The following is a 25,076-nucleotide window of genomic DNA, read 5'->3' as shown; positions in this document are numbered from 1 at the left end:
TACCCTTTGTTTGCCCTGGAAGGGCGTGTTGGCTCTGGTGTCCCGGGATTGGTTCCATCCACGTGGTGGGTGGCTTTGGTCCCTGGGCAGTCTCAGAGTCCATGTAGAAGGAGAAGTAGATACACATCAGAGTTTCTGGAACAAGTTGTCATCAGGAAATGTTTTTTTTTAATAAGTTAAGAAAGGGAAGGAAAGGTGTGGTCCCCAAGTCATAATCTCCCACTTGTAGTTTCAAGTTGGACCAGAGAGCCCTACCTGCTACATATGAAAAGATCTTCATGCATGTCCAGAGTATGGAGGCATCTGCTTGTAGCATAGGTTGGGAGCTCCCAGGATGCAGGCCTAAGTTGGGTGCTGGACCGACAGAAACAAGGCTGGGAATGATCATGTTCCAAGGGAGGAAGAAGGAAGTCAGAATGTCAGAGTGCGAAAAGACTCCTTCATAGAGAGGGAAGGAAAAGATGACTCCCCGTGGAAACTTGTCAAAGATTTCCCAAATCACATTCTCCTGACCGTCTTTGTCAGAGAACATGATGTTTTCCTCTGGGGTTCCCGCCCAACCCTCCACAACGCCAACAGCACCTCTTTCAGCATGGAGTTTGACATCCCTACATTAGTATGAGACCGGGAACTAAGTCCGTAGCTAACTCAGCTGATGTAGAGACCAACCCATAGTCAGCGTTCCTCAGATGCCTTTGTGAGGGTGAGAGACAACAGACTGGGCAAACAATAAGAGAGTCAGAGCTTAGCAATTTGATTTATCCCCAGAAAATATGGCAGCAAGCAGTATTTGAGAGCCCAAGCTTAGCAATATGGGATGGTAGCATGGACTGAGAGCCAAGAGACTTTTTGAGGCTTTTGAGAGGGCAAGGGCTCGTCCCTCCCTTTGTGTCTCCTCCAGGATCCATGGGATAAACTGAGCCACAGACACAAAAATGCCTGGCCTCCCCCTCGATCCTGAAGTTATGCCCCAGCTGAAGACACCCACTTGAAAGAGTCTCCGAGTCTCCCAGTTAGCACAGACCATGGGTGCCCCGCTGTCTCCCTGGGAACGAGAAAACAAGGAGCAATTAACATGAGAGAGTCTAGCGGACCTACAGCAAGAGGATATAAAAGGGTGGTGGCCAGTGGTATGAGCAAGTCCCCACCCCCAGACTACTTCTGGGAACCTAAGAATTGTGGGGTGTGGGGAGGAGGGGTATGATGGGAGACTGAGTACCTGGCACTTGCCATTGGTGCCCACTTCCTTCCAGGCACAAAGCATGTTCCTGGAGAGCTGAGTCACCCTCTTGGCACATGTCCTCCAGCTAATCTGAACCACCCTCAGCTTCTTCAGGTGCATGTTTGAGCCTTTGGCTGAACCTGGCAAAAGGAAGCGAGCCTGAGAATGAGCATGAATTGGCCTCTGAGAGTGACCCGCCCACACACACCAGTGTGGAAGTCTGATGGTTCACAAGTCCCCTTGTGTGGATGACTTAGTGCATGACCCTGCTCTTGTGGTCATCTAGGTACCTGTCAGCGAGTAGTCCCTCTACAATGCATCTGACTAGAGGATGCAGGCTCTCTCCAGAAGCAACCCAATCCCTTACCCTATAGGGGAGATCTCTCTGTGGCACCAGTCTGGCTCTGGCACTACTGTTTGTCCTTGTGTCAAAGTTTAGAGCAACCCAAGGGCTTTGGCAACAGTTTCCCACATCTTGTCTTTGGCAAGCCAAATGGAGACACTTGGAAGAGAGCACACATCAGGGTGTGCCACCTTGGAGGGACCAAATAACCACAGTGCTAAAGGAAATCCTGGCTTTTCTCTCTATTCTTTCCTTCTCAGGAGTCTTCCATGAGTGACCATCCCGGTGCTCTGCAGGAAAGGAGCCAAGCCACCGATACTCACCGCTCCAGGGAAGCCACCAGGTTGGATATCTCAACAAATGGTGGACTATATGTGAGGCAAACAGATGAACAAGCCAAATGATTTTATGGAATCCATAAAAATGACCGTTATTTTCAGGTTCTGAGCTTCTTCTAGGCCCCATGTGTTTATGTAATTTCATCCATTTCGTCTACTTGACTTAACTGAGGGAGGCATTGCTGTTGTTCTATGGATGGGAAAGGGTAATAAAAGAAGGTACTCCCCAGACTCAAACCCGAGTTCTCCCTCATCTAAACCACCATTTTGCTCAGCAGAGGGCAACCTACATGTGAGCTTCATCCTGGCCCGAAGGCCAGGCGCATACCATGGCCATGAGTATATGCCCACTCTGACATCCAGCACCGGTCCCAGGAGTTCTCCCTCCGTGGCAGGCAGATGGGCATTTTGTCTTTATTGAATTGGATTGGCGTGGCAAGTAGGAGCAGGCAGAGGTCGCTGTCAAGGTGGGGCGGTTTGTAGTCTCTGTGAGCAATGATCTTCTCCACTTGTTTTCTCTCCAAGTTGGTGTCACTGAAAGTCTTGATTCCCATGACCACAGTGACGTTGACTGCTACCAGTTCTAATCTGAGGGATGGATACAAACGCACAACAGCTGACAATGGTGGTGGGCCACGTTGTCTCTGAAGACACATCCCAAGCAGTAGAACTCACCACTAAGTAGTGTATAGTAGTGGGTATGCTGTGGGAGTCTCGAGAGAACATGGAGGTAAGAGTCAGGGCCCAGAGCATTCTCTGAGAGAGTGAACCATAGACTCAGGGGAAGCGCTAACTAACAGAAATATAATGTGCCCACTGAGAAAAGACGGTGTGGACACCTCAGTGACAGGAACCTTGGAGATATATATATATATATATATATATATATATATATATATATATATATATATTGGTTTTTCGAGACAGGGTTTCTCTGTATAGCCTTGGCTGTCCTGGAACTCACTTTGTAGACCAGGCTGGCCTCGAACTCAGAAATCCGTCTGCCTCTGCCTCTGCCTCCCAAGTGCTGGGATTAAAGGTGTGCGCCACCATGTCCGGCTCGAACCTTGGCTATCTTATTGACTGCTATATCCCTAGCACTTGAAACAGTACCCAGTAGGTGATCAATGCGTGCACAGTGAGTGGATGACTCTAACGAAGTGTCTTTACATGCAGATGGTGGACAAGAAAAGGGAAGCCTATGCTGACTTCTTCAACGCTGCAAGAAGGAGCCATCTTTGTGTAGAGTTGACTAAGTCAAGAGGGGTGACTGGATAGGGACAGACTTCAGTCCAAAGCCACCAGGAGCAGAGCTCAGGGCTTGAAAAAGCTTCATAGACCAAGTGACTATCTCAGACTGCATGTGTACTCTATTCGATGTAAATGAAGGCAATGCCACAGACACTTACAGGGTTCTCGGGAAGCAGTGTGCTGCTGTCAGAACCCACCACTGGTGGATGATGGAGCCTCCACACAGGTGTTTCCCAAGCATCTGGATACTCACTTGCCATGGGAATTCACCATGCTGGACCTCAAGCAGCTCCCGCAATGGCAGCCATGATGAGTTTGGGAAGGCAGGTCTGTGGCCACACAGAACTGATTTTGAGAAAGAAAGGCAAGAGCCATTGGTCCATAAGGGGCCTGGACAAAACCCTCCCTCCACATTCCCAGAACCTTCTCACTTAAGCTCAGGTGGCACCTGAGGAAACTGAGGGCAATCATGGGACAGATCTTAAAAAATACCTACAAACTGAAAATGGCCAGCACAGGAAAGGGAAATGAACAACAAAAAAAGAACCTGCCACAGAAATCATAAATGCATATGTTTAAAGGGTGTTTGAAGGGCAACTGTATGAAAAGCAATGGAAATTTACCAGCTAATGCTGCTTGCTTGATAGAATTGTAAAATAGCTGAGTGACTTTGAGAAAGATGAAATTATAACACACGTGTGCATGCACATGCACTCAGAGAGAGAGAGAGAGAGACAGAGAGAGAGACAGAGATACAGAGAGACAGAGAGACAGGGAGTCAGAGAGATGTGTCAGCATCCCATCTGGTCTACCCACAAAACTTCTCCCAGGACCTCAGAGCAAGTGTTACATGAAATGACTTCATATAGCAATGTGATCTAATAAAAGTTTTTTGAATTAAATATATCCCTAGTCTACCCCACCCCTTTCTGCTGCCTCATTCAGGGTCTGGATCTAGAAGGGTCCTCTATTCATTTACAGAGAGGGCATAGGGTGGGGGAAATGGAGCTAGGTGTTCATCTTGTCCCAAGGCTCCAGTGCTTCTAGAACTCTGGGTCCAGATCCTAAGGCATTCACTGGAGACACCATCTTCAACCAGTCCAGTATATCTGGTTTGGTCAATCGGTTATAGTCTCCTCGTTTCCTAAGCCAGATTGCATGTACTGCCACCTCTGGCGGTAAAGAGTTTTGGGTCTCTGGGCGAGATTTTATACTGTCTGGATTTGGGTTAGAAACGTCTAACTCTGCATTTCTGCATAGGTGTATGAGTTAGCCCCATCCACCCTAGGGGATCCAGGGATGAGGTGGCAGGCTTTTTCCTACCTTTTGTTCTGAGATGGCTTGACACTAACCTTGCTCGTCCTTGGCTTGTCCCTTGGAAGCCATGAGCAGTGCAATTAGAAGTGGGAGCATCATGTTGTCATTCCAGTGCCTGCCTTGATGCCCTGCCCACATTGATACAACAGCAGCTGCGGCTGCCACAGTTGTGCATCACAAGTGCATGGCAGAGCCTGGCCTGGTGACATCACAGTAAGTGCTGAGATGATAGGAGGAGCAGGCACAACCTGACAGAGCCAAGTTCCTCTCCCAGGCCTTCCTGGTTATCAGTCCCTTTGCATAGTGACTTGGGAATACCTAGATGCTTCATGCTAACCATCATCTGCCTCTGTGCTCTGGCCTTGCCCTTGACTCTAAGCACTTTGAGAAGTCACTTGTTCTACTGCTATCTCTGGCAGTAAAGAGCTTGGGTCTCTGGGTGAGATTTTTATATTCTCTGAAATTGGGTCTCAAAAGTTTCATGTGCCTTTATAGGAGATTTCAACCCTATCATGAGTTGGCTGGAGGAGAAGAATTAAAGTGGGTAGTAATATACCACTTAGAGTGGGCAGCAGTCATAGTTCAGTCGGCAAAATGCTTGCCTCGCAAGTGCAAAGGCTAGAGTTCAAACTCTAGAACATACATGCATGCAGGCAAAACACTCATACACATAAAATGAATAAATACATGGTTTTTAACAAAAAGAATGAGTGAAGCCTGAGGAATGACACCCAAAGTTGCCAAGTTTGTCCAGTAGGCTCCACATTCACCTCTCTCTCTTACACACACACATACACTAACACACACATGCAGTCACACATACACACACATGCATACACACATGCATACACATGCATTCACACACATTCATACACATATACATATACACATGCACACACATGCATTTACACATACACACATGCATATACACGCATACACACATATACATATACACACATGCAAACATACAAACACATACATATACACACATACACACACAAATACACTCATATACACTCACATATACATACACTCACACATATACACACTCTCTCAAACACACATTCTCTCACATACACACATATGCTCACACACATACATATTCTCTCATACACAGAGATAGATAGATAGATAGATAGATAGATAGATAGATAGATGATAGATAGATAGATAGATAGATAGATAGATAGATAGATAGATAGATAATTATTCTGGATATTACATGAAAACATGGATGTTATTGGGGGTACCCAGAACAAACAATATCACATAGGCAGTCACTCAGGTGAGAGAGGTTGGTGGCCTGAGGTCAGAGATTGTGAGACTGCTGAGACATAGAGTAACAGCTATTGAGGTGCCACAGCCACTGGCTCCACAGCACACATCGTCTGAAACCAGTGCAGACTGGAAGTTCAAAGAATACAAATAACCTGGGAAGGGGTCCATCTGTGAGGTCCTAGGATGAAAGGCAGGAACAAGAGCCAGAAAGGAGGTCTTATGGGAGCAGGGGAGCATCAGAGGTGCATGGGAAGTAAAGAGAGGATTGTCTAGGGATAGCATTGTGAGTTCTGAATCTTTCCCTCTTCCCACCAGCTCAGTTCATCTCTCCCCTGTCCATCACCCATCTACCCTCTCCACATCATCCTCATCCTCATCAGCATTTCAAGATCATAATCATCAATAGCTTCACACTGACAAAATAAGCAGCTTCAGGATGTGCCCCTGTTCTTACTGGGAAAACCCCTCTATCTGCTCTCATTCATCAACAGTCTTGTCACTCAGTGAGCCTCTCTCCTTCATGAAGGTTCCAGGTGCCTGGCCAAAGAGACCTGCCTTGATTATTATTGTTCTCTTGCTGTGAAAAGATGGCCTTGCAAATGCATCTTAAAGAGAAAGGCTTTCTTGGCTCAATTTGAGGGCACAGTCCATCGTGGTAAGGAAATCCTGGTAGAAACTTGGGGCAGCTGGTCACACTGCCTCTAAGGTCAGGAAGCAGAGAACAATGAATCCTGGTACTCAACTTGCTTTTTCCTTTTCATTCACTCTTGGAGCCAAGCCTACAGGATGGTACTGCCCATGGTTGACATGGCTTTTCATACCTCAACTAACTTGATCTAGATAATTGGTGATTTCAGACCCTGTCATTTTGACAGTATTAGCCATCACACTGTCCCTTGTCCAAGCCTCTCTCTTTCCATTCTTTGCCTCCTCTGCTTTCCCTTATCTCCAGTGGGTACCCACTAAGTGTACTAAGTGGTATATTGCCACCCACTTTAATTCTTCTCCTCCACCCAATTCATGATAGGGTTGAAATTTCCTTTGACGGTGCATGGAACTTTTGAGACCCAATTCTAAGTATTATCACCTTACCCCCAACCCCCATTAGATTACAACTCTTTGTTCTTATACCCTCTGTTCCTGGCATGCTGCCTAGTACTTAATTGCTTAGTAAATAGTTGGAATTGAAGTGGGTAGGGGCTACCACAAGGGAGCAAAAGGAAAACTCTTCAGTCTTTAACTGTTTACCCTTAACATCAGAGGGTGTTTCCCTTCACCCTCAATGCTGATCTCTCTTGGCTTTGTTGTAAAACATTTGATGAGGCCACAAGGAGAATGTTTATTGATTGTTTATGGTCTTCCCTAAACCCTCAGATAGTTCAATGCTGGTGGGTGCTGCTAAGTGAGAGACTCCTGAGATGGCCCTAGGATCCATTCCATACAGCTAGCACCCATTTGCCTAGCTCACAGATGAGCAATTTTCTAACTTCCCACTGGCTTTGCTTGCAGGTAGTATCCCTGACCTGTGGGATAGGACATAGCTTCCTTTGTAGAATGTAAAGGTGTCCTTTTACCAAGCTAGCCTACCCTCATAAAGTCAAACAAAAGCGTGTTGCACTCTCTGTTGTGTGGAGCAATCTGATGCACTCTCAGAGCCAGACCCCGACTTCTCAAGCTGCCCCTCTCCCATCTCTGCTCCAAATGAACACTTTGAATGTCTTATTCAAAATAGGTGGCTTGGTCTCTTTTCTATTGCTTCCATACCAAGAGATCTCTCATTACTGCATCAGAATAAACAAATAATAATATTCAAAGTGGAAGTTGATCTGTGAATGGCTGTGAGTTGTTCCATCCTGGCCCCATCCTCCAGGGCCTATATTATTTTGAGCAAGTCATTCAAAATCCTTAGTGTCTGAGAACATTAATTAAAACTATGGGAGAGTCAGAGGTTTTTTGTTTTGTCCTTTTTTTTTGTCTAAAAGCACCCATGAAAGCATCAGAGCCCTTAAAATGTGTCTGAGTCGCTTCTTCACCACAAAACAAGGGAAGAACTAGTTCTAGTTTGTGGAATTGTTCTGCACACTGAAGATGACAGCAAATGATCTCATTGCCTGCAGGGGTCATCAGAGAAAATCAATACTTCATATCTGAGATGTGCCTCACTTTGAATCTAAGAGGGGACACATAAAAGTGACCTCCAAGTTCATGACTCAGATAAGTCAGAGATTATGATCTTTCACCAACTCCACATGCAAACTTAGTGGTGATAGTTGTGACCTGGGTCATAGATCTTCCTGGGCATTGTCACAGCAAATGTGGCCACTGTGACCACAGCTATTTTCTCAGTAGGTGAGAGGGCTGTTATTAGCAAAGCTCTGAGAGATGAAATGCCCCCAAGTCCCTTGTGGACGTGATGGGAACTATATTTGAAGGTGGATAATGTGTAATGTGTTGGTTTACATAGGAATGGCCTTTATAGACTCATGTGTTTGGATGCTTGCCCATAGGGAGTGGCACTATTAGGAGGTGTGGCCCAGTTGGAATAGATGTGACCTTGTTCAAGTAGGTATGTGGAGGTATGTCACTGTGGAGGTGGAGTTTGGGGTTATATATACTCAGGCTACACTTAGTGAGACAGTCCTTTTCTGTTGCCTGCAGATAAAGATGTAGAACTCTCAGCTCTTCTCCAGCACCATGTCTACCTGTACACCACCATGCTTCTCACCATCATGATAATGGAATAAACCTTTAAAACTGTAAGACAGTCGCAATTAAATGTTTTCTTTTATAAGAGGTGCTGTCATGGTGTCTCTTCACAGCAATAAAACTTAAGAAGCTAATACTAAGAGTGGGCTACTGCTGTGATAGGCCTGACCATGTTTTAGTTTAGAGGAATGTAGATTTTGGGACTTTGGGTTAGGCAAGCAGTAGAATCTGCTATTAAGTGCTGCTTTGTGGGTCATAGTAGTATGAACACGGAAGACAATGGTGCTGAGAGTGATTTCAAATATAGGGGCCTGGCTCAGGAAGTTTCAGAGGAGATGAATTATAGAATGTTGTCTAGATATCATGCTTGTGATATTTTGGTGAAGAATATGGCTGCTTTTTGCCCTTTTCTGAAGATTGAGCATGAATGGAAGATGTCACTCCTATTTGACATCTACCTCCAACATCAGGTGACTTGTTTGACTTAGATTTCCTACAGTGCTATGAAAGAAATCACAAGGCTCTGGCAACATTTTCCCACTGGCCATAAGGACAACCTTGCACCAGAGGTGTTAGAAAAGGGCAGTGTAATACGATTCCACTATTTACACAGAATGGCACAGGGTCTATGATCAACCACAGCGACCAGCCTCTGCTCTATTCATGTACCATGTAGGTGAATGAGTTGCTGTGTTCTGATGGAAATGCTGGAGGTACCTCATGGCTTCTTCACCGGTCTTGTGCAATAGTTCTACAGTCATTGTACCCAAACCCAAATGCAATTTCCCCTGGACACAATCAGGAGTTTTTCTTTGACCCAGTGAGTGTTCAGCTCCTTCCTCAGACAAGGTCTGAAGGCTCATGATCTTTTCAGCATTGGCTCTACTCCCTCTTCTCCAAGAATCAAAGATGAAGAGGATGCAGGTCAGGTGAGCTAACACAGAAGATCCACATTCTCTGGGTCTGGAGACCACTTACGCCTAATTCCTGTGGGTATGCATGAGGTCCTCCGAACTCACTGGATCAAAATCTGCAGGCTAAGCCTGTAAGTCTTCACACAGGGTTCCCAAATAAAACATGGAACATCAGCCAAATGGGAATGTCAGATAATATCATTTTATTATTTGAATGTCCCAGCCATTGCATGGGATATACATAAATTTAAAAAGTCATTTTTAATGGTAGCTCACACCTGTAATTCCAGCACTCAGAAGGCTGAGACAGGATTGCTGGGAATTCAAGGTGAAGCTAGGCCATTTGATGAGTTCAAGCCAGTCTAGGTCACACTGGAAAACACTGTATCAAAAGAGCAAGCAAAAGAAAAGCGCTTCACTAATTTTAATCCTTTTCTATGCTTTTCTCAACAATGCCCAGGCTGCTCTTTGGAAGTCAGAAGATCACTGGTTAGGACTTTGGTGACATCACTTAGAGGATGCCTGTGGAGCATCAGCCAGACATCTATCCTCAAGTGACATGTGATGGTTTGAATATGCTTGGCCCAGGGAGTGGCACTTTTAGGAGGTATGACATTGCTGGAGAAGGTGTGACCTTGTTGGAGAAAGTATGTCACTGTGGGGTGGGCTTGAGACCCTTCTACCTGCTTGGATGTCAGGCTTCAGAACAAGATGTCGAACTCTCAGCTTCTCCAGTGCCATGCCTGCCTGGATGCTGCCGTGCTTCCCACCATGATGAAAATGGACCTCTCAACCTGTAAGCCAGCCCCAGTTAAGTGTCTTTTATAAGAGTTGCCTTGGTCTCTTCAAAGCAATGGAAAGCCTAAGTCACATGTCTTATTCTGTAACTTCTTTTGTGTTTCTGCAAGTTCTTTCAGGCCCTAAAATTGTTCTTTCTTCTTTGATCCACCCAATTTGCTCACCCAATTCTAGGAAGGAGGGGGTAGCAGCTCACTATAGTCTATGGCAGGCTTCTTGCCTTAGTTACATATGAAGAGACACCATGACCAAGGCAACTTATAAAAGAAAGCATTTAGTGGGGACTTGCTAACAGTTTCAGAGAGTTAGTCTATGACCTTTATGGCAGGATTGTGGCAACAGAAAGACAGGTATGGTGCTAGATCAGTGGCTCAGAATTTACATCCTGATTCTATGGTAGCAGGCAGAGAGAGGGAGACTGGGCCTCTGACATGGGCATCTTTTGAAATTTCAAAGCCCATATAAGTAACACACTTCTTCCAGCAAGGCCACACCCACTCTAACAAAATCATCCTTCCCAATCCTTCTCAAACAGTTTCACGACCTGGGAACCAAACACTTAAATATATGAGCCCATGAGGACTATGCTCATCAAACCACCACATTTTAATACGTTTTCTATGATACCATTTCATCAAAATATAATATATATACACATATATGTATATATATATATATCCTTTATTAGTATAAATAATTTGTTTTGAACAATTCTTTGGGATACACATGATTTTACCATTTACTAAAGGTGAAAGCAAAATTTAATGCTAGAAAGGTGGGTAAGCTTACTTAGTTTCATATAAAGAATTATATCTTGTTAAATATGGTACCAGTGCTTTAATTTCATGTCTCAGGAGGCAGAGGCAGAGGCAGAGGCAGAGACAGAGGCAGAGGCAGAGGCAGATGGATATCTGTGATTTTTTAGGATAGTCTGGTCTACACAATGAGTTTCAGGACAGCCAAGATACATAGCAAGACTGTCTCAAAAAAATTCTTGGCTGACCATTTGGTTTTCAACGTTGACTAATATTTTTGATTTTATAACCCTCATTACCAAGAATGCCACTTCACATGAACATAGTCCAAAATGGCAGATAAATAGATCTTTTCAGAAGTCACTGGAGATTGTCCTAATCCCAAGCCAAAATTCAATGAACAATTTGTGAAACTCAATATCTTGATCAGCAATTTTCAAAACTCAAATACTCTTGCCCTATATAATCCAAATATGATATCCAAATGTGGTCCTTACATGCAGAGGAACAATGGTAGGGAAATACTACAGGTCTCCATTTCCCATCCACAAAGCTTTCTGTAAGAGTAGAAAACTATATGTGTAGCAAACACACCACAGTGAACACACATGCAGTAGTCTTGGATCTGAGTTTGAAACCGTGTTGACAATGTGAAACATAGCACACACAATGCAGAGCATACATGTGGCATGTTCAAAACCACAGACACGACCAAGTCACCAAAGAGCACACAATGAGCTCTGCCAGAAATACCTCAGGTCACTACTCTTACTTCAGTCCTCTGTTGCTCAAGTTCCCACAACCCCCACATTCAGCTATGTGACCCCTGTAGGGGGGGGTCATGACAAGAAGCTGTGCTCTATTGAGGCCAGACTGTATGGAACTGTGTGAGCTCGGTCTGCATGGCTGGGTCTCGTGGCTCTGCTCCTAGCATCTGCTTTTCCACCCACTGGGACATGAAGAGCTGTGGTGGTCATAGGTGATATGTATGTCAGGGCTCTTCTGGGGAACATAACTAATAGAATGACTACATACGTATCAAAAATGGGATTTAGACTGACTTCCATAATGCGGGCTAGGTAGTTCAACTGTGGCTATCTGCATGCCAGAGGGGCTGAAAATCTGAGAGCTACTTTTTCTACAAGAATTCCTGTCTCCGCAATGCTCATCTAGTCTGGCAGTCAATTAATTTGCAAGCCTCACCTGACTTCCATGGGTATGCCCCAATGTGATAGGCTCCCTCCAAAGGGAAGCTCATGAAACTTAAGAATTAGTTACAAAGGGGACCAAAAGCCAAGAGTCCACAGAGGGATGGGTGATCAGGATGAAGGTCAGGCCAGCTGTACCAGAAATTCCAAGGAGAAATGGACGAAGTCCTGAGTGAGCCACCACAGAAAGAAAGGGACTCAAGAGGAGCCTTCATGACTTTATATGAGTTCTCAACACAGCCATTATGACATCGGCAGCCTGGCCAGCTTAGGGAGTCTGAGCTGCCAGTTGACACTATTCTGTCAGCCTGGCCTCCAACACACAGCACAGCCAGAGCCATGATCCTGCCCTCCATCCTGCTACTTGTTGCCCACACCCTGGAAGCAAATGTTGGTACGTGGACTCCTCTCCCTCTGGCCAGAGCTGCTGACCCGGGCAGGTCAGTCAGGATACCTGCTCTCCTCGCCTCCCTTCATCCTATCAATATGTGGTGAGCATTAAGGACAAAGGAGACAGTGGCTATGACCCATGAGTTAGCTAACAGCCACCAGGAGATCACCTCCAAGAGTAGAGATGACTTACACCCCTCTTACGGGTGACCTGTCTAATCTTGGAGTTCTACCTTATCAAGAGCAATGAAAAGGGAAATACCCAGATCTTAAGCCAGGAACCAGCCAAGTGACTTAATATTTTTTCTGTTTTCTTGATGAAGTGCTCTGACAAAAGTGACTTAAGGAAAAAGGGATTTATTCTGGTTCACAGTTTGAACAGTCTGGGTAGAAGTCTAAGTGCTAGGAGCTTGGAGCTGTTGGTCATATCACATCCACGATCAGAACTCACAGAGTGGTGTGAGTCCACTCTGCTGCCTGGCCCCCATCCTCCTCTTACACAATCCAGCCTTAGCTTACAGCTTCAGGGGAAATCAGCCCAAAGCTCTCCCTAAGGACATAGCATGTCCCAACTTGTACCAATCTGAGCAACACACCGATTTCCTTCTTGTGCCTTCTCCACGCTGCCTCTGAGCAGGGCCAGCCTGTCTCTCCAGCCTTCAGTGTGTCCTAGGGCCACTCCATAGAGTAGGGCTTGGTGACACCATTGGCAGAACTGGTCCCTCTAGAGTCCAATGGGAAGAGGCTCCAAGTTGCTCAAGTGACTCCTCACAGTGGAGCCGCTGTCATTGTCCCCCGGCTTTGCGGTCTATCTGCTGCCACACTGGCATTGTGGGATGTTCTTGGGATTAAGAATGTGGACAGTGGGATTTGTCTGCCGGTCCTACGAGGACTTTGGTGCAAAGTGGATCTGAGAAATCCTGAAGCAACTGGGACTTGCGAATTTTGCTCTGTGCAAAACACTTTGGGGGCACCTCATCACATTTGATCCATGTGCTAGCCTCAAGGGGTGGAGTGCTTTATGCCCATTTGAGGGGTGAAAGGACAGGAGATAAGCAAGGGAAGGTTGTGTTCCCTCCAGTCATTGGATAAGGCAACCACAGGTCAGAATTCAGCCTCTGATGTCTGCCCAGAACCTGTACCCCCAGCAAGTTCTGCAGCTGCATCAAAATGGAGCCCAGCCAGTCAAGCCTGTCTCTGTCATTATCATGATATATTTGCTCCCATGCTTGTACATATATATTTTTAACAAGATAAATCATACAAGTCTCAAATATGATTTTTTAGTTATTATATTTTAATTTAGTGTGTGTTGAGTAAGTGTGTGTGTGTGTGTGTGCCTCACAGCACACATGTGGAGATCAGAGAGCAGCTTGTGGGAGTCAGCTGCCCCCTCATACCATTTAGTTCCCCTGGAATAGGATTCAGATGGTCAGGGCTGGCAGGGTTAGGGTTAGACTTTACCCACTGAGCCATCTCTCTGACCCCTCAAATCTAATTTTGTTTGTTTGTTTGTTTGTTTGTTTGTTTGTTTTTGAGACCGGTTTTTTCTGTGTAAACTTGTCTGTCCAGGCTGACCTCGAACAGAGATTCGCCTGCCCCTGCCTCCCAAGTTCAAATCTGATTTTTATCCTGATCTTTTTACTCAAGCTCCTGTCATGAGAACCTCCCCCACATCCTTGGAAACTCCCCATGGGCCTCATTTTCATGGCTAAGAAACAGTTCAGAGCACAGCTTCCCTAACATCAGTGTTTCTTCTGTCTGCTGCTGTTAAGAATCCCATTGCTGGGTACATCTTCCAATAGACAGATTTTCCCCTTTAAGATGGTCCTGTATAGAATCTGTCAGCCAGCCAATTGAGTCTCCAGATTGTTGAGTTCCTCTCTGGAACAGGCACAGTCCCATCCATAGGACACAGTATCACCAAGACAAGCATGGTGTTTTCTCCACCTGGAACTGGCATTCTGGGGTCAGCAGCAGACAGAAGCACTCTGAAACCAGCCGATATCACCTGAAAGCAATAGAGACACCTGCATAGACAATGAAGAATGGCCAGGGCTGGAGCCAGGTTGGAGGAGGCTTGACTTGAAGAAGTGATTCATAGGGAGAACTGAGAGAGAGGGGGGAAGAGAGGGGGGAAGAGAGAGAGACAGAGAGAGAGAGACAGAGAGAGAGAGACAGAGAGAGAGAGAGAGAGAGAGAGAGAAAGAGAGAGGAGGGAAGAGAGAGGGGGAGAGAGAGGAAGAGAGAGAAGAAGAGAGAGAGGAAGAGAGAGAGAGGAAGAGAGAGAGAAGGAGAGAGAGAGAGAGAAGGAGAGNAGAGGAAGAGAGGAAGAGAGGAGAGAGGAAGAGAGAGGAGAGAGGAAGAGAGGAAGAGAGGAGAGAGGAGAGAGGAGAGAGGAAGAGAGGAAGAGAGGAAGAGAGAGAAGAGAGGAGAGAGGAAGAGAGAGAAGAAGAGAGAGAGGAAGAGAGAGAGAGAGAGAGAGAGAGAGAGAGAGAGAGAGAGAGAGAGAGAGAGAGAGAGAGAGAGAGAGAGAGAGAGCGCAAACAGTTAGTCCAGAGTACTGAGGAGCAGGGGGTCTGGTCAGGCCGTATGGCCTGTGTCTGGGGTAGCATTGCTTCAGTGTGATCATGGAAATTAAGATGAGTTCAGGTTTCTACTGCTCCTGAAACAGTGCCAGACCCAAGGTGAGCACTGTGAGTGTGTCTAGTGACCAAAAAAGTTTCAAGGCCAAAAGCGCCGAAGAAAATATTTGTTATGACAGTTTAAGGTTTGTGACATATATTGCTAAATCTCAACTTTCCATCACAGATCAGCAGCTGCAGTCTTTGTCCCCAGATGCCCAGTGACATAACCATTCCACATGGACCAGTCAGCAATAATAAAGGCTTCTAGTGGGTTCTGGCACTTTCCATGGCCTCCAGGGGTCTTGTGCACCTCTTTGTTATCCAGGGCTTCAGTAACATCTGCACAGCCGAAGTGGTTTAAGTCACAACGTTTTTTTCTCACTGGTCTGTAGGGTAGAAGTGCGGCCTGGTGATCCGAGGATGAAGGCAAGAGTGGACAGGAAGGCCATGTCCTGTGTGCACACTGGAGGAGAACTGCCAGTGTCCCTTCTCTGGCATTGAGTGGCTTGCTTACTTCCTGGGAGTCAGCACTGTTGCATCTCTCTGCTTTGAATGGACTCACCTCTGCCTCTGAGCTTTTTATTTCTCTCTCTCCTCGTGTGTGTGTGTGTGTGTGTGTGTGTGTGTGTGTGTGTGTGAACCTGCAGGGATATACCTGTCATTGCTTCCCAAGCTTGATATTATAACCACACTACCACACCTGGTTTTTTGTTCACATGGATTCTGGGAGCTCCAAACTCAGGTCCATGTGCTCGCATGGTGAGAGCTTTGCCAACCGAGCCATCTCCCCAGCCCTGCCTCTATTTTCTCCCGGGCTTTTAGGATGACAAGAAGCCATGCCAGCCACCAGCTATTCGGTGGTCAGCAGATTAATTCTGTCCCCCAAATCTCTGTTGCTTTGTAAGGGGAGATATTTGCCAGTCCTATGACACAGTTACCAGACCTGGTGTGTACCCTGGTGGTCATGCTCTGCCCATGGTCTCAAGCATATGATCCCAAGCAGGATGAAAACAGAGCCAACACCTTCACCTCCCACCTAGAGCCATGGGCTCTTTCCTATCACAACAGGGAAGCAAGCCTTGGCCTCAGAGCATCCCCAAGGACGTGTCCTGAGCTAGACCCAGCGTGATCTCCCAGAGGTTGATTGGTAGTCTGATTTTTCCCCTGCGGTTTTCTGTTTCTGCAGAGTGTGGAGTGAGACCCCTGTATGATAGCAGAATTCAATACTCCAGGATCATAGAAGGGCAGGAGGCTGAGCTGGGTGAGTTTCCATGGCAGGTGAGCATTCAGGAAAGTGACCACCATTTCTGCGGCGGCTCCATTCTCAGTGAGTGGTGGATCCTCACCGTGGCACACTGCTTCTATTCTCAGGAGCTTTCGTAAGTATTGAGGGCCCAGGTTCTCCAACGGGTGGCAGTACTCAGCTATACCAGGCTGTGAGAGGGACCCTGGTGCAGTTGCCCCCTAGACAGACAGGAATGGCTCCCCTCCACTCATCCTTTCCGGAGACTCAGATGCAACTGGCAGAGCCAGAGGCTTTGTCTTTCTGTCTCCTAAGACATTGAAGTGTGCCTAGGAGGAAATTCTATTTCTTCACATCTGGCTCCCTTGGCTGTTTGTCACCCTCCTTCTTATTAGCTTATGGAGATTTCTTTGTCCTAAGCCATCACTGGGCACCTAGCATTGGCTGACAATTATCCATATGTCAAGGTCTTTCTTAGAACTTTTCTTATATACTAATTCGTTTGCCTCTACAGTGACCTTTGGAAGGAGGTAAAAGAAATTCCTTTGTAGATAGGGAAAGCTAGGTCTGATGAATGTCTATGGCTTGCCCAAGTCCATGTCCAATAGACAAAAGCAAGAAAGAAAATCTGGCTTTCAGCTTCACCTCCTTCATAACGCTCAGAAAACTGCAGGAAAGGGAGGCATTGCCTGCAAGCCCAGTTACTCAGAACCTGATGCAAAAGGAATACACATGTGAGGCCAGCTTGGGCAACTGGGACCTTGTCTCATAATAATAAAATAAAATATAAAAATTGGTGGAATATGGCTCAATGGTAGGGTGTTTGTTCAATATGTTTAATGTCACGGGTTCTATCCACAGACTCAACATTAGGGGAAGGGATTCATTCTGGCAAAACCAAGACTGCTGTAGCCCCTGCTCTTGCAGGAGACTTGGGACCTGATTAAGATAATTCAGAAACTCATGGCCATCTTTCCTAACTGATGCTTTTTTTCCTAGAAGTTCTATGTGGCCAGTGGAAGCTCCAGATGAAACTCTGGTCCTCATTTTTAAATGGTTGGTAGATCTAAGGACACCAACAGTGGCTGCTGGTGTGTGTAACACCACCTGGCCTCTCTGACAGCTGGTTTGATCTGCCAAGGGGTCCTTTGGGAGTGTTTGCTTAAAGTTGCCATGGGTGTGTTGAAACAGCACAACCAAAAGCAACTCGGAGGGGAGGAGGGCTAATTCGGCTTACATTTGGAAGTCCATCATTCCATCACTGAAGGAAGACAAGACAGGAACTCAAACAGCTGAAATCTGGCAGCAGGAGCTGATGCAGACGCCATGGAGAAGTACTGCTTACGGCTTGCTCCTCATGGCTTGCTCAGCCTGTTTTTTTTGTTGTTGTTGTTGGTGGTGGTGGTGGTTTTGTTTTTGTTTTTCTTAATATAACACAGGACCACCACCCACAATGGGTTCAGCCCTCCCCCATCCATCCCTAATTAAGAAACTGCCCTACAGCCTTGCCTACAGCCATATGGAAGCATTTTCTTAGTTGAGGTTCCCGCCTCTCAGATGACTTTAGCTTGTGTCAAGTTTGCATAAAACCAGCCAGAACAGGAGTGCTCTTCAGAGAGCCCAGAATAGAACTCTGATTCTCAGTCTGTTTGACACTAGTGTTCCATTCAGCCCCGGAAAGCCTAAGGTCACAGGTCCATTCTGTGTTTACTTCTTAGAGACTGAATGTGACATGTTAACCACAGGTTCGTGTGTTTGAGGCTGTTGGTCCCCGGGTTGTAGTGCTGTGTTGGGAGGTTGTGGAAGGTTCAGAGGTTGGACCTAAATGGAAGAAGTAGGTCTTTGGGTGATAGACTAGGTGATAGATAGGGTGAGTCAGTCCACTTCTGGTCACAGTCTCCATCCACTCACATTTCATACAGATAAGGACAGGTAGGCTCACCCTCCTGTCCCGTGCCTTCTACATGAGATATTACTACACCTTAAACTGAGCCCAGAAAAGCTTCTCCTCACACAGTTTTGAGCCAAATATTTGCTCACAACGAGACAAGTAGATAGCATGCTCTTTCTGCATTCTTCAAAGCTTTAAACCTGAGAAACTGCCCCAGTGGGGTGAGTCTTAAAGGCTTCCAGAAGGACCTTAGCTGTAGAGTTTGCAGTTTCATTGGCTTCATTTTCTCTTCTTCCCTCCATCTGCTTCTGTGCCACCAGCCCGACAGATCTCCAAGTCAGAGTGGGAACCAATGACTTAACTACTTCACCCCTGGAACTACAGGTCACCACCATAATCCGGCACAAAGGCTTTAAACGGCTGAACATGGACAATGACATTGCCTTGTTGCTGCTAGCCAAGCCCTTGACGTTCAATGAGCTGACGGTGCCCATCTGCCTTCCTCTCTGGCCCGCCCCTTCCAGCTGGCACGAATGCTGGGTGGCAGGATGGGGCATAACCAACTCAAGTATGTGATTGTACAGGGCCTCGTGGAAACTGGTGGGGCAAGAGCTACGGGATCTGGGGGAGCAATGAGGAAGGGCAAGACAGAGTGAGAGCGATGGAATGGCTTTCTGTGGGGGAAATCTCCACACACTGGGATCTTGGGAGCCTCGGTTCAGTCTCTCCTGGGTGCCAGAGAGATGCTGTACCTGAGATGCCAGCTCTGAACGAATCCCTGAGTGTGGTCAACCAGCACAGAGTGGGTTGTTTGTGTGTGTTAATGGAATTTCAACCACCAGAGTTGTCCAAAGGCCCCTCTGTTCTATCCTTAGTTCTCACCCAGTAATGTCTCCTACCTGGTCCCTACAGGCTTTCATAATGCCCAGCCCTGGGCTTCTGAAGGTACTGTTACTCAACTACTTTTAGAAGTGTATGTTATCACTTACTACATGTTAGACCATTACTTGGTCAAAATAGAAAACATGTGGAGCAGAATATGGGAGTAAATCCCCACTGCAGTGTCCCCAAAGATACCTCTGTCCCCCAAAGACACCCCCATCCTCAATGACACCCTTGCAAGCAAAGCAGTTGGTAGGAGAGAGATAGGGACTGCAGCCTAAAACTAAAGCAAGCCTTAGGCCCATGAAGACGCCTCGTATGAGCTGAGGCTGGATTTGGCTTCTCTCAGCATTTTAGTGGAAGGAGACAGGGAGAGGACGGCTGCTGGCTCCAGACAGAACTTAGAAATGGCAAAGGAAGTGGAGAGTGACCTACAAGGTTAAAGCACTCTGTAAGAGAAATAATTACTCATTTCTGTGATCAGAATTGAGAATCTTGCTAATGGAGGCCAAGGCATTGGTTCCTGTCATCCCTCTTACACTAATTACTTTTATATAAGACAGAGATATCTTCCAGAAACGTACGGCAAGAACGGTTTGTTTGGGCTCTTGGTTTCAGGGATCTTAATCCACTGTATTGGGGAAGGCAGGGCTCTGAGCCCAGGGGTAACAAGCATAGGGCAGAGACTGCCCACACTACAGTAGGACAGAAAGCAGATAACAGGACAGAACCAGGAACTAAGAGTCACCTTCAAAGGCCTGCTCCTAGAGACCTACTTATACAAGCTGAGCCCCAGCCCCTAAAAGTTCCACAGCCTCCAAAATTAGCCCCATCCACTGAGAAACAAATGTTCAAAATGTGGATTTGCTTTGAGAGACATTTCAGATGCAAACAAGGCACCTTCTAAAGAACCAGCCAGGAGCTGGAGAAATGAATGGGTCAGTGGGTACACTGCATCTGCTCTTGCAGAGAGTCTGAGTTCAGTTCACAGATCCTGTGTTGAGAGGTTCACAACTGCCTGTATCTCCAGCCCCAGGGGATCTGCTGCCCTCTTCTGGCCTCTGTGGGCACTGACTCTGGTGTGCTTGTGCACACACAGATATATACACATACATATAATTTTTTGTTTTTAAGTTTAAATCTTTTTAAAAAGACAATACAGCCAATCTATCAATGCTGGAAAACCAAATTGTGTGTGTGTGTGTGTGTGTTTTGTTTGTTTGTTTGTCTTTTACTATGCTACAAATGGGTTTTCTGTGGCCCTGTAGCAGGGATGGGGCTAGGTGTGGAGGGCTGTGCTCATGTAATAAACAATAGTAATGGGAGGATCTGGGAAATCCTCACCCATGTGCTCCCGGGGAAGTCAAATCCTGGAGCTTGATGAAGTCAGCCTGGAAGAAGACAGGCTCTGAATAAGAGGAGCACTTGAGGGAGGCGGGGTTAATCAGAAAGGCTTATGTGATGATTGACGGCTCAGGCGCGGGCTGTCTGAAGGCTGTGGAAAACCGAGTCTGTGGGGAATACGAAGGAGAGTGGTTTGGGGCTTTGAAGGAGGGTCTGAAGCAGTCTCCAGGCCACCATCATGCTTCGTTATCTGCATAGAGACTGCCCACCTGGTAGCTTGTCTAATGTGCTTTCTCTCTGTACCAGCTGACAAGGAATCTATGTCAATGGATCTGATGAAGGTGCCCATGCGTATCATAGAGTGGGAGGAATGCTTACGGATGTTTCCCAGTCTCACCACAAACATGCTGTGTGCCTTATATGGTAATGAGAGCTACGATGCTTGCCAGGTAATGAGGGGCAGTAGCCCCTATGTGTTTCCCTTGCAAGAATATCTCCTCTGCCCCTCCCCCCCCCCCGGGAATAGATTAAGATTCTAAAGTGCTGGCGCCAGGAAGGGGTCAGTCAGTAAAGCACTTGCCTGAGCTTCACTGAGGACCTAGGACTGGTCTCCCAAATGCATGTTTAAAAAAAAAAAAAGCCAGGGCTCTAGGACCAGCCAACCTACTGGGCAAATTCAGGCTAATGAGAGACACTGTCTCAAAGCAAAACAAAAGCAAGCAAGCAAACTGAAACCAAAACCAAAAGATCAATAGCAGACACAATGACTGAGGCTTTAGAACTGAAGTTGTTCGCTTGCCTCTGTATGCATTAGAACCCACACATACACTTGTGAGCATTCATATGGGTGCGCACACGCTTGCACACACACACACACACACATACACACACACACACACACACACACATGAGAGAGAGACAGACAGAGACAGAGAGAGATAGAGAGACAGACAGACACAGAGAGACGAAGAGTCTGAAGGACATGCCAGTCTTGAGTCACGGGATTCTGAAGGGATTCCAAGTCTTGTGTGAAGCCCATATATACAGTAGCCCTTGCACTGCCCACCCCCACCCCCCGCCCCAGCCAGCCTGCAGCATGCCTACAAAAGATCTCAGGTCTTCAGGAACACTAAGTCACCAGGATTCCACCTTGTCTTCCACCTGTCTCAGCCTCTCTGGCACTGGGCCACCAGACCTAGACTTTTAAATGTAGATTCTGGGAGTTTAAGTCGGATCCTGGCTGAGTCCTCTCTTCAACACTCCTATATTTTTCTTCTCTGCTTTTTCCAGAGCTTGGTTTAAAAAAAAACCCAAAACAAACAAACAAACAAACAAAAACCCCAAAATCCTCATACCCCTGGTTCAATTTTCCTTCTGCCTGTCTTCTGCACTCTCTCTTTGATCCTGCACACTGCTGGCCTTGTGCCTTGTACCTATTACTCCACAAGCTACCTGTTAGCCGCACACTTCCCCATGGGTCCAGGATGGGGCAGTCTCCTTGGTCAGTGATACCAAGATTTTTCTGAGTATCCTCGTAAGTCAATGGATACGTCCTCATTGAATGAGCTGTGCCCAGCCTCTATGGGCAATTAAAATGGACTTAATATTGAGCTGTGTTCTCTGTCCACAGGGTGACAGTGGGGGACCGCTTGTCTGCACCACAGATCCTGGCAGTAGGTGGTACCAGGTGGGTATCATCAGTTGGGGCAAGAGCTGTGGACGAAAAGGCTTCCCAGGGATATATACTGTATTGGCAAAGTATATCCCGTGGATTGAGAAAATAGCCCAGACAGAGGGGAAGCCCCTGGATTTTAGAAGTCAGAGCTCCTCTGACAAGAAGAAAAACAGACAGAACCAACAGTTCTCCAAATCCCCAGCCCTGAACTGCCCCCAAAGCTGGCTCCTGCCCTGTCTGCTGTCCTTTGCACTGCTTAGAGCCTTGTCCAACTGGAAATAAAACAATGCAGTCTCTGATCCACTCTAACCCCAAGTTACAGTGTGCTTTGGGGCTCACTACAAATCTGAATAAACATTGAGGACCTGGAGGTGTGGACAGACAGAAGAGAACCCCAAAGATAGGCTGAAGCTCTGGTTCAGGGGCTGAATGCTGATACAGCCTGGTGGGACTTACTGTTAACAGCTCGCTCGGCTGAACTCTGTTGTCACTCTCAGCCACCTGCCAGTTCAAGCTGATTCCTTGTGGGAGGGGCCTTACCTAGCTGGTGATTTGTGTGGATAGTAACTGTGAGACCGTTCATTCGTCCTATTTGAAGTCCCTTCCTACCCATCACCCTTGGAGGCAGGAGAGAGGCTTCAGTAGTTAAGGGTGCCTGCTGCTCTTGCAGAAGACCCAAGTCCAGTGCCCACAAGGCTGCTCATAGCCACCTGTAACCCCAGTTCCATGGGAGCAGATGTCCTCATCTCACCCCTTTGTACTCTTACACACTTGTGGTACACATACCAACACTTGGGCACAAACACATAGACTTAAAAAAAAATGAACTAAAGAAATGGCTCTAGAATTGAAGTCACCTGGTCTGTTTAATTATGAAATGGGAAAATAAGTCACAAAGACAAAAAGTGACTTGGCCAAGTTCACAGGGCTTAGGTGACACTGGAGCTGGGGATCACACCATCATTTTATATTGTACTGTTGGCTTTAATAGCCTAATCCAACTGGTTAAAAAGAGACCGAAGTCCGGGGTTAGAGAGAGACTCACTCTAAAATGAGTGGAGACAAACTGAAGCACCTAAGAGCCACAGAACTGTCCCAACTCACAGGCTTCAGTCAGCCCTCTGAGAAGAAAAGATCCTCTTGGCACTTAGTACAGATATGCTGGTGGCCATCCTAGTCATAGACAGTTCTCAATTTAGGATTTTGCTAGTTCACCCATGGAAAGAACACTATACCGTATGGACCTTTGTACCTGTGTGTTTCTCTGCCTACAAAGGAATCCAGACCATCTTGGGTTTTCTATCCTCATGACCACTGACCCCGGGAACATAGTCCTTTTCTATTCTGGACTGGCAGATCTCAGATTCTCTGAAGACTGAACAGGCAAATGGAAAAAGAAAAGATTGGAGTGTGACAGAAACCAGAAAAGACTATGGCAAGTGAATTTCCTGGAGATGGCCCTGTTTTACATGGCTGAGATGCATGCACTCTGGAGAGGCACAGCCTGAGAGACTTCATCCCAGGATTGCTTCTCCCTGCTGATATGACTTTCCTGCCATTATTGCATACCCTAATGAGTCCTGGGCATCTGCCCACCCTATTGGGCAGATTTCCTGCAGATCAACATGAAGATAAACTTTCATAAATTAATATTAAGATGAATTAATGACTTTATAGCATTCCAAATTTGATTCAAATAATCTTAGGAAGAAAATTTAAGGAGATGGTTTTAGTTGTTTTGATATATATATATATATATAATAAAGTTAGAATCAAGACTAGGATGTGCCTACTCATAGAATAGTAAGCAAAGGCTGCATTATAAGGAACACAATGAGCCTTCATAAATTACACTAAGAAGAGAAATAGGCTTGGGACAGATTTGTGATCAATGAAAAACAATTACTCTAGGTCAGGTCCAAGGATGAAACCACGGATGTGCACGATGATAAAGCAAGACTGTGTGAAACTGTTGCTGTGAACTTATAATGAGCTTACTGAATGAAACACTGCTGTGAACTTACTATTGACATCCTTAACTCTCTTGTGTGTAACATTTCATCTGTGAGGAAATTTTATAAAGAAATTTTGTCTAAGAAGGTAAAAAATGGGCTGAGAGAAAAAAATAAATGGGCTGTTGGGGCTCTGCTCCATCCATCAAATGCATACATGTCTGTCTGTCTGTCTATATGTATGCATATACATATGTACATATGTACGTAGGTATATGTGTATGTATATAATATGCATGTGCGCTTGTGAAACTGATGAAACAGGTGGTCAGGCCCGGTCAGTGTGTGTATGTGTGTGCCCAACTTCCTTTGTTTTCCCTCTGGTTCATAAAAAGTCAACAAACCCCAAACTTCTTGCCTGTCCAGGAAAGGCCCCTTGAGCCAAAGAGAAAAGAATCCAATTCACTAAGCCTTTTTAATCCCCCCCCCCAACTGCTCTCAGCAGAAGTTAAATTGGCAGAAGCCACTGGCTTCTGGCACCAGAAGAGTAAGAAAGAGCCAAATTGCCCAAAATCAGCATCGTTTGGCACCAATTGCCGATGTCATACCCCTTTTGCTGCCTGCCTCAGTTTACCCTGTGATGTTGAAGCTGGCTTTTGACAGGGGTGGAGTAAACCAATCATCTCCCGATGGTCTTCTGATAAAGTCCTACCATCTCCCCAGTACCTCACAAGGTGACTGTGTTTGGAGATGGGGCTATAAGGGTTACTAGTGCTTGTCAACCAACAGGGCTAATAGACGCTAGGAGACAGATCTCTGAACATGTCAGTGAGGAGGTTTTTACATTAGGTTACTTGAAGTGGGAAGCATGCTACCCTGACTGTGGGTGGCATGATGCCAAGGGCTGGAGTCCTGTCTACTAAGAAGGCTGTGAGCTGACCA

General features: G+C 46.2%; 2 protein-coding genes across 8 annotated transcripts; one reads left to right on the top strand and one right to left on the bottom strand.

Moving 5' to 3' along the window:
- Positions 1-745: 745 nt before the first annotated feature.
- LOC110309347 (serine protease-like protein 51) lies at positions 746-4,602 on the bottom strand. Of its 4 annotated transcripts, none has more exons than XM_021181957.1 (5): positions 4,507-4,602; positions 3,313-3,499; positions 2,232-2,491; positions 1,220-1,362; positions 746-1,045 (listed from the first exon to the last, which is right to left on the bottom strand). In XM_021181957.1, exons 1-5 carry the CDS (start codon positions 4,568-4,570, stop codon positions 746-748), a joined length of 954 nt encoding a protein of 317 aa, XP_021037616.1. In that variant the 5' UTR covers positions 4,571-4,602. The 4 variants fall into 4 exon arrangements, with proteins under 4 accessions (XP_021037616.1, XP_021037617.1, XP_021037619.1 ...); XM_021181958.1 differs by having other exon boundaries at positions 3,408-3,499; positions 4,478-4,521; XM_021181960.1 differs by having other exon boundaries at positions 4,478-4,515.
- Positions 4,603-12,430: 7,828 nt separating this feature from the next.
- Positions 12,431-23,508, top strand: Prss55 (serine protease 55). Of its 4 annotated transcripts, XM_021181956.1 has the most exons (6): positions 12,457-12,621; positions 16,334-16,526; positions 18,602-18,849; positions 20,814-20,956; positions 22,138-22,194; positions 23,459-23,508. In XM_021181956.1, the coding sequence occupies exons 1-6, from the start codon at positions 12,519-12,521 to the stop codon at positions 23,498-23,500; spliced, it is 786 nt and encodes a 261-aa protein (XP_021037615.1). In that variant the 5' UTR covers positions 12,457-12,518; the 3' UTR covers positions 23,501-23,508. The 4 variants fall into 4 exon arrangements, with proteins under 4 accessions (XP_021037612.1, XP_021037615.1, XP_021037613.1 ...); XM_021181953.2 differs by lacking the exon at positions 23,459-23,508 and having other exon boundaries at positions 12,431-12,524; positions 22,138-22,515; XM_021181954.2 differs by lacking the exon at positions 23,459-23,508 and having other exon boundaries at positions 12,457-12,570; positions 22,138-22,515.
- The last annotated feature ends 1,568 nt before the right edge of the window (positions 23,509-25,076 follow it).

Source organism: Mus caroli, chromosome 14, assembly GCF_900094665.2.
Source record: "Mus caroli chromosome 14, CAROLI_EIJ_v1.1, whole genome shotgun sequence".
Lineage (NCBI taxonomy): Eukaryota > Metazoa > Chordata > Mammalia > Rodentia > Muridae > Mus > Mus caroli.
This window is presented reverse-complemented; position numbering and strand designations above follow the sequence as displayed.

Coding starts and splice junctions, on each gene's coding strand:
- Prss55 (XM_021181952.2), top strand. CDS start 12,519: ATGTTGGTACGTGGACTCCTCTCCCTCTGGCCAGAGCTGCTGACCCGG. Junction 12,622..16,333: donor CTTCATCCTATCAATATGTG/GTGAGCATTAAG, acceptor CTGTTTCTGCAG/AGTGTGGAGTGAGACCCCTG. Junction 18,850..20,813: donor ATGGGGCATAACCAACTCAA/GTATGTGATTGT, acceptor TCTCTGTACCAG/CTGACAAGGAATCTATGTCA.
- LOC110309347 (XM_021181957.1), bottom strand. CDS start 4,570: ATGATGCTCCCACTTCTAATTGCACTGCTCATGGCTTCCAAGGGACAA. Junction 2,492..3,312: donor CACTGCTTCCCGAGAACCCT/GTAAGTGTCTGT, acceptor TCCATCCCTCAG/ATTAGAACTGGTAGCAGTCA. Junction 1,046..1,219: donor GCACCAATGGCAAGTGCCAG/GTACTCAGTCTC, acceptor TCTCGTTCCCAG/GGAGACAGCGGGGCACCCAT.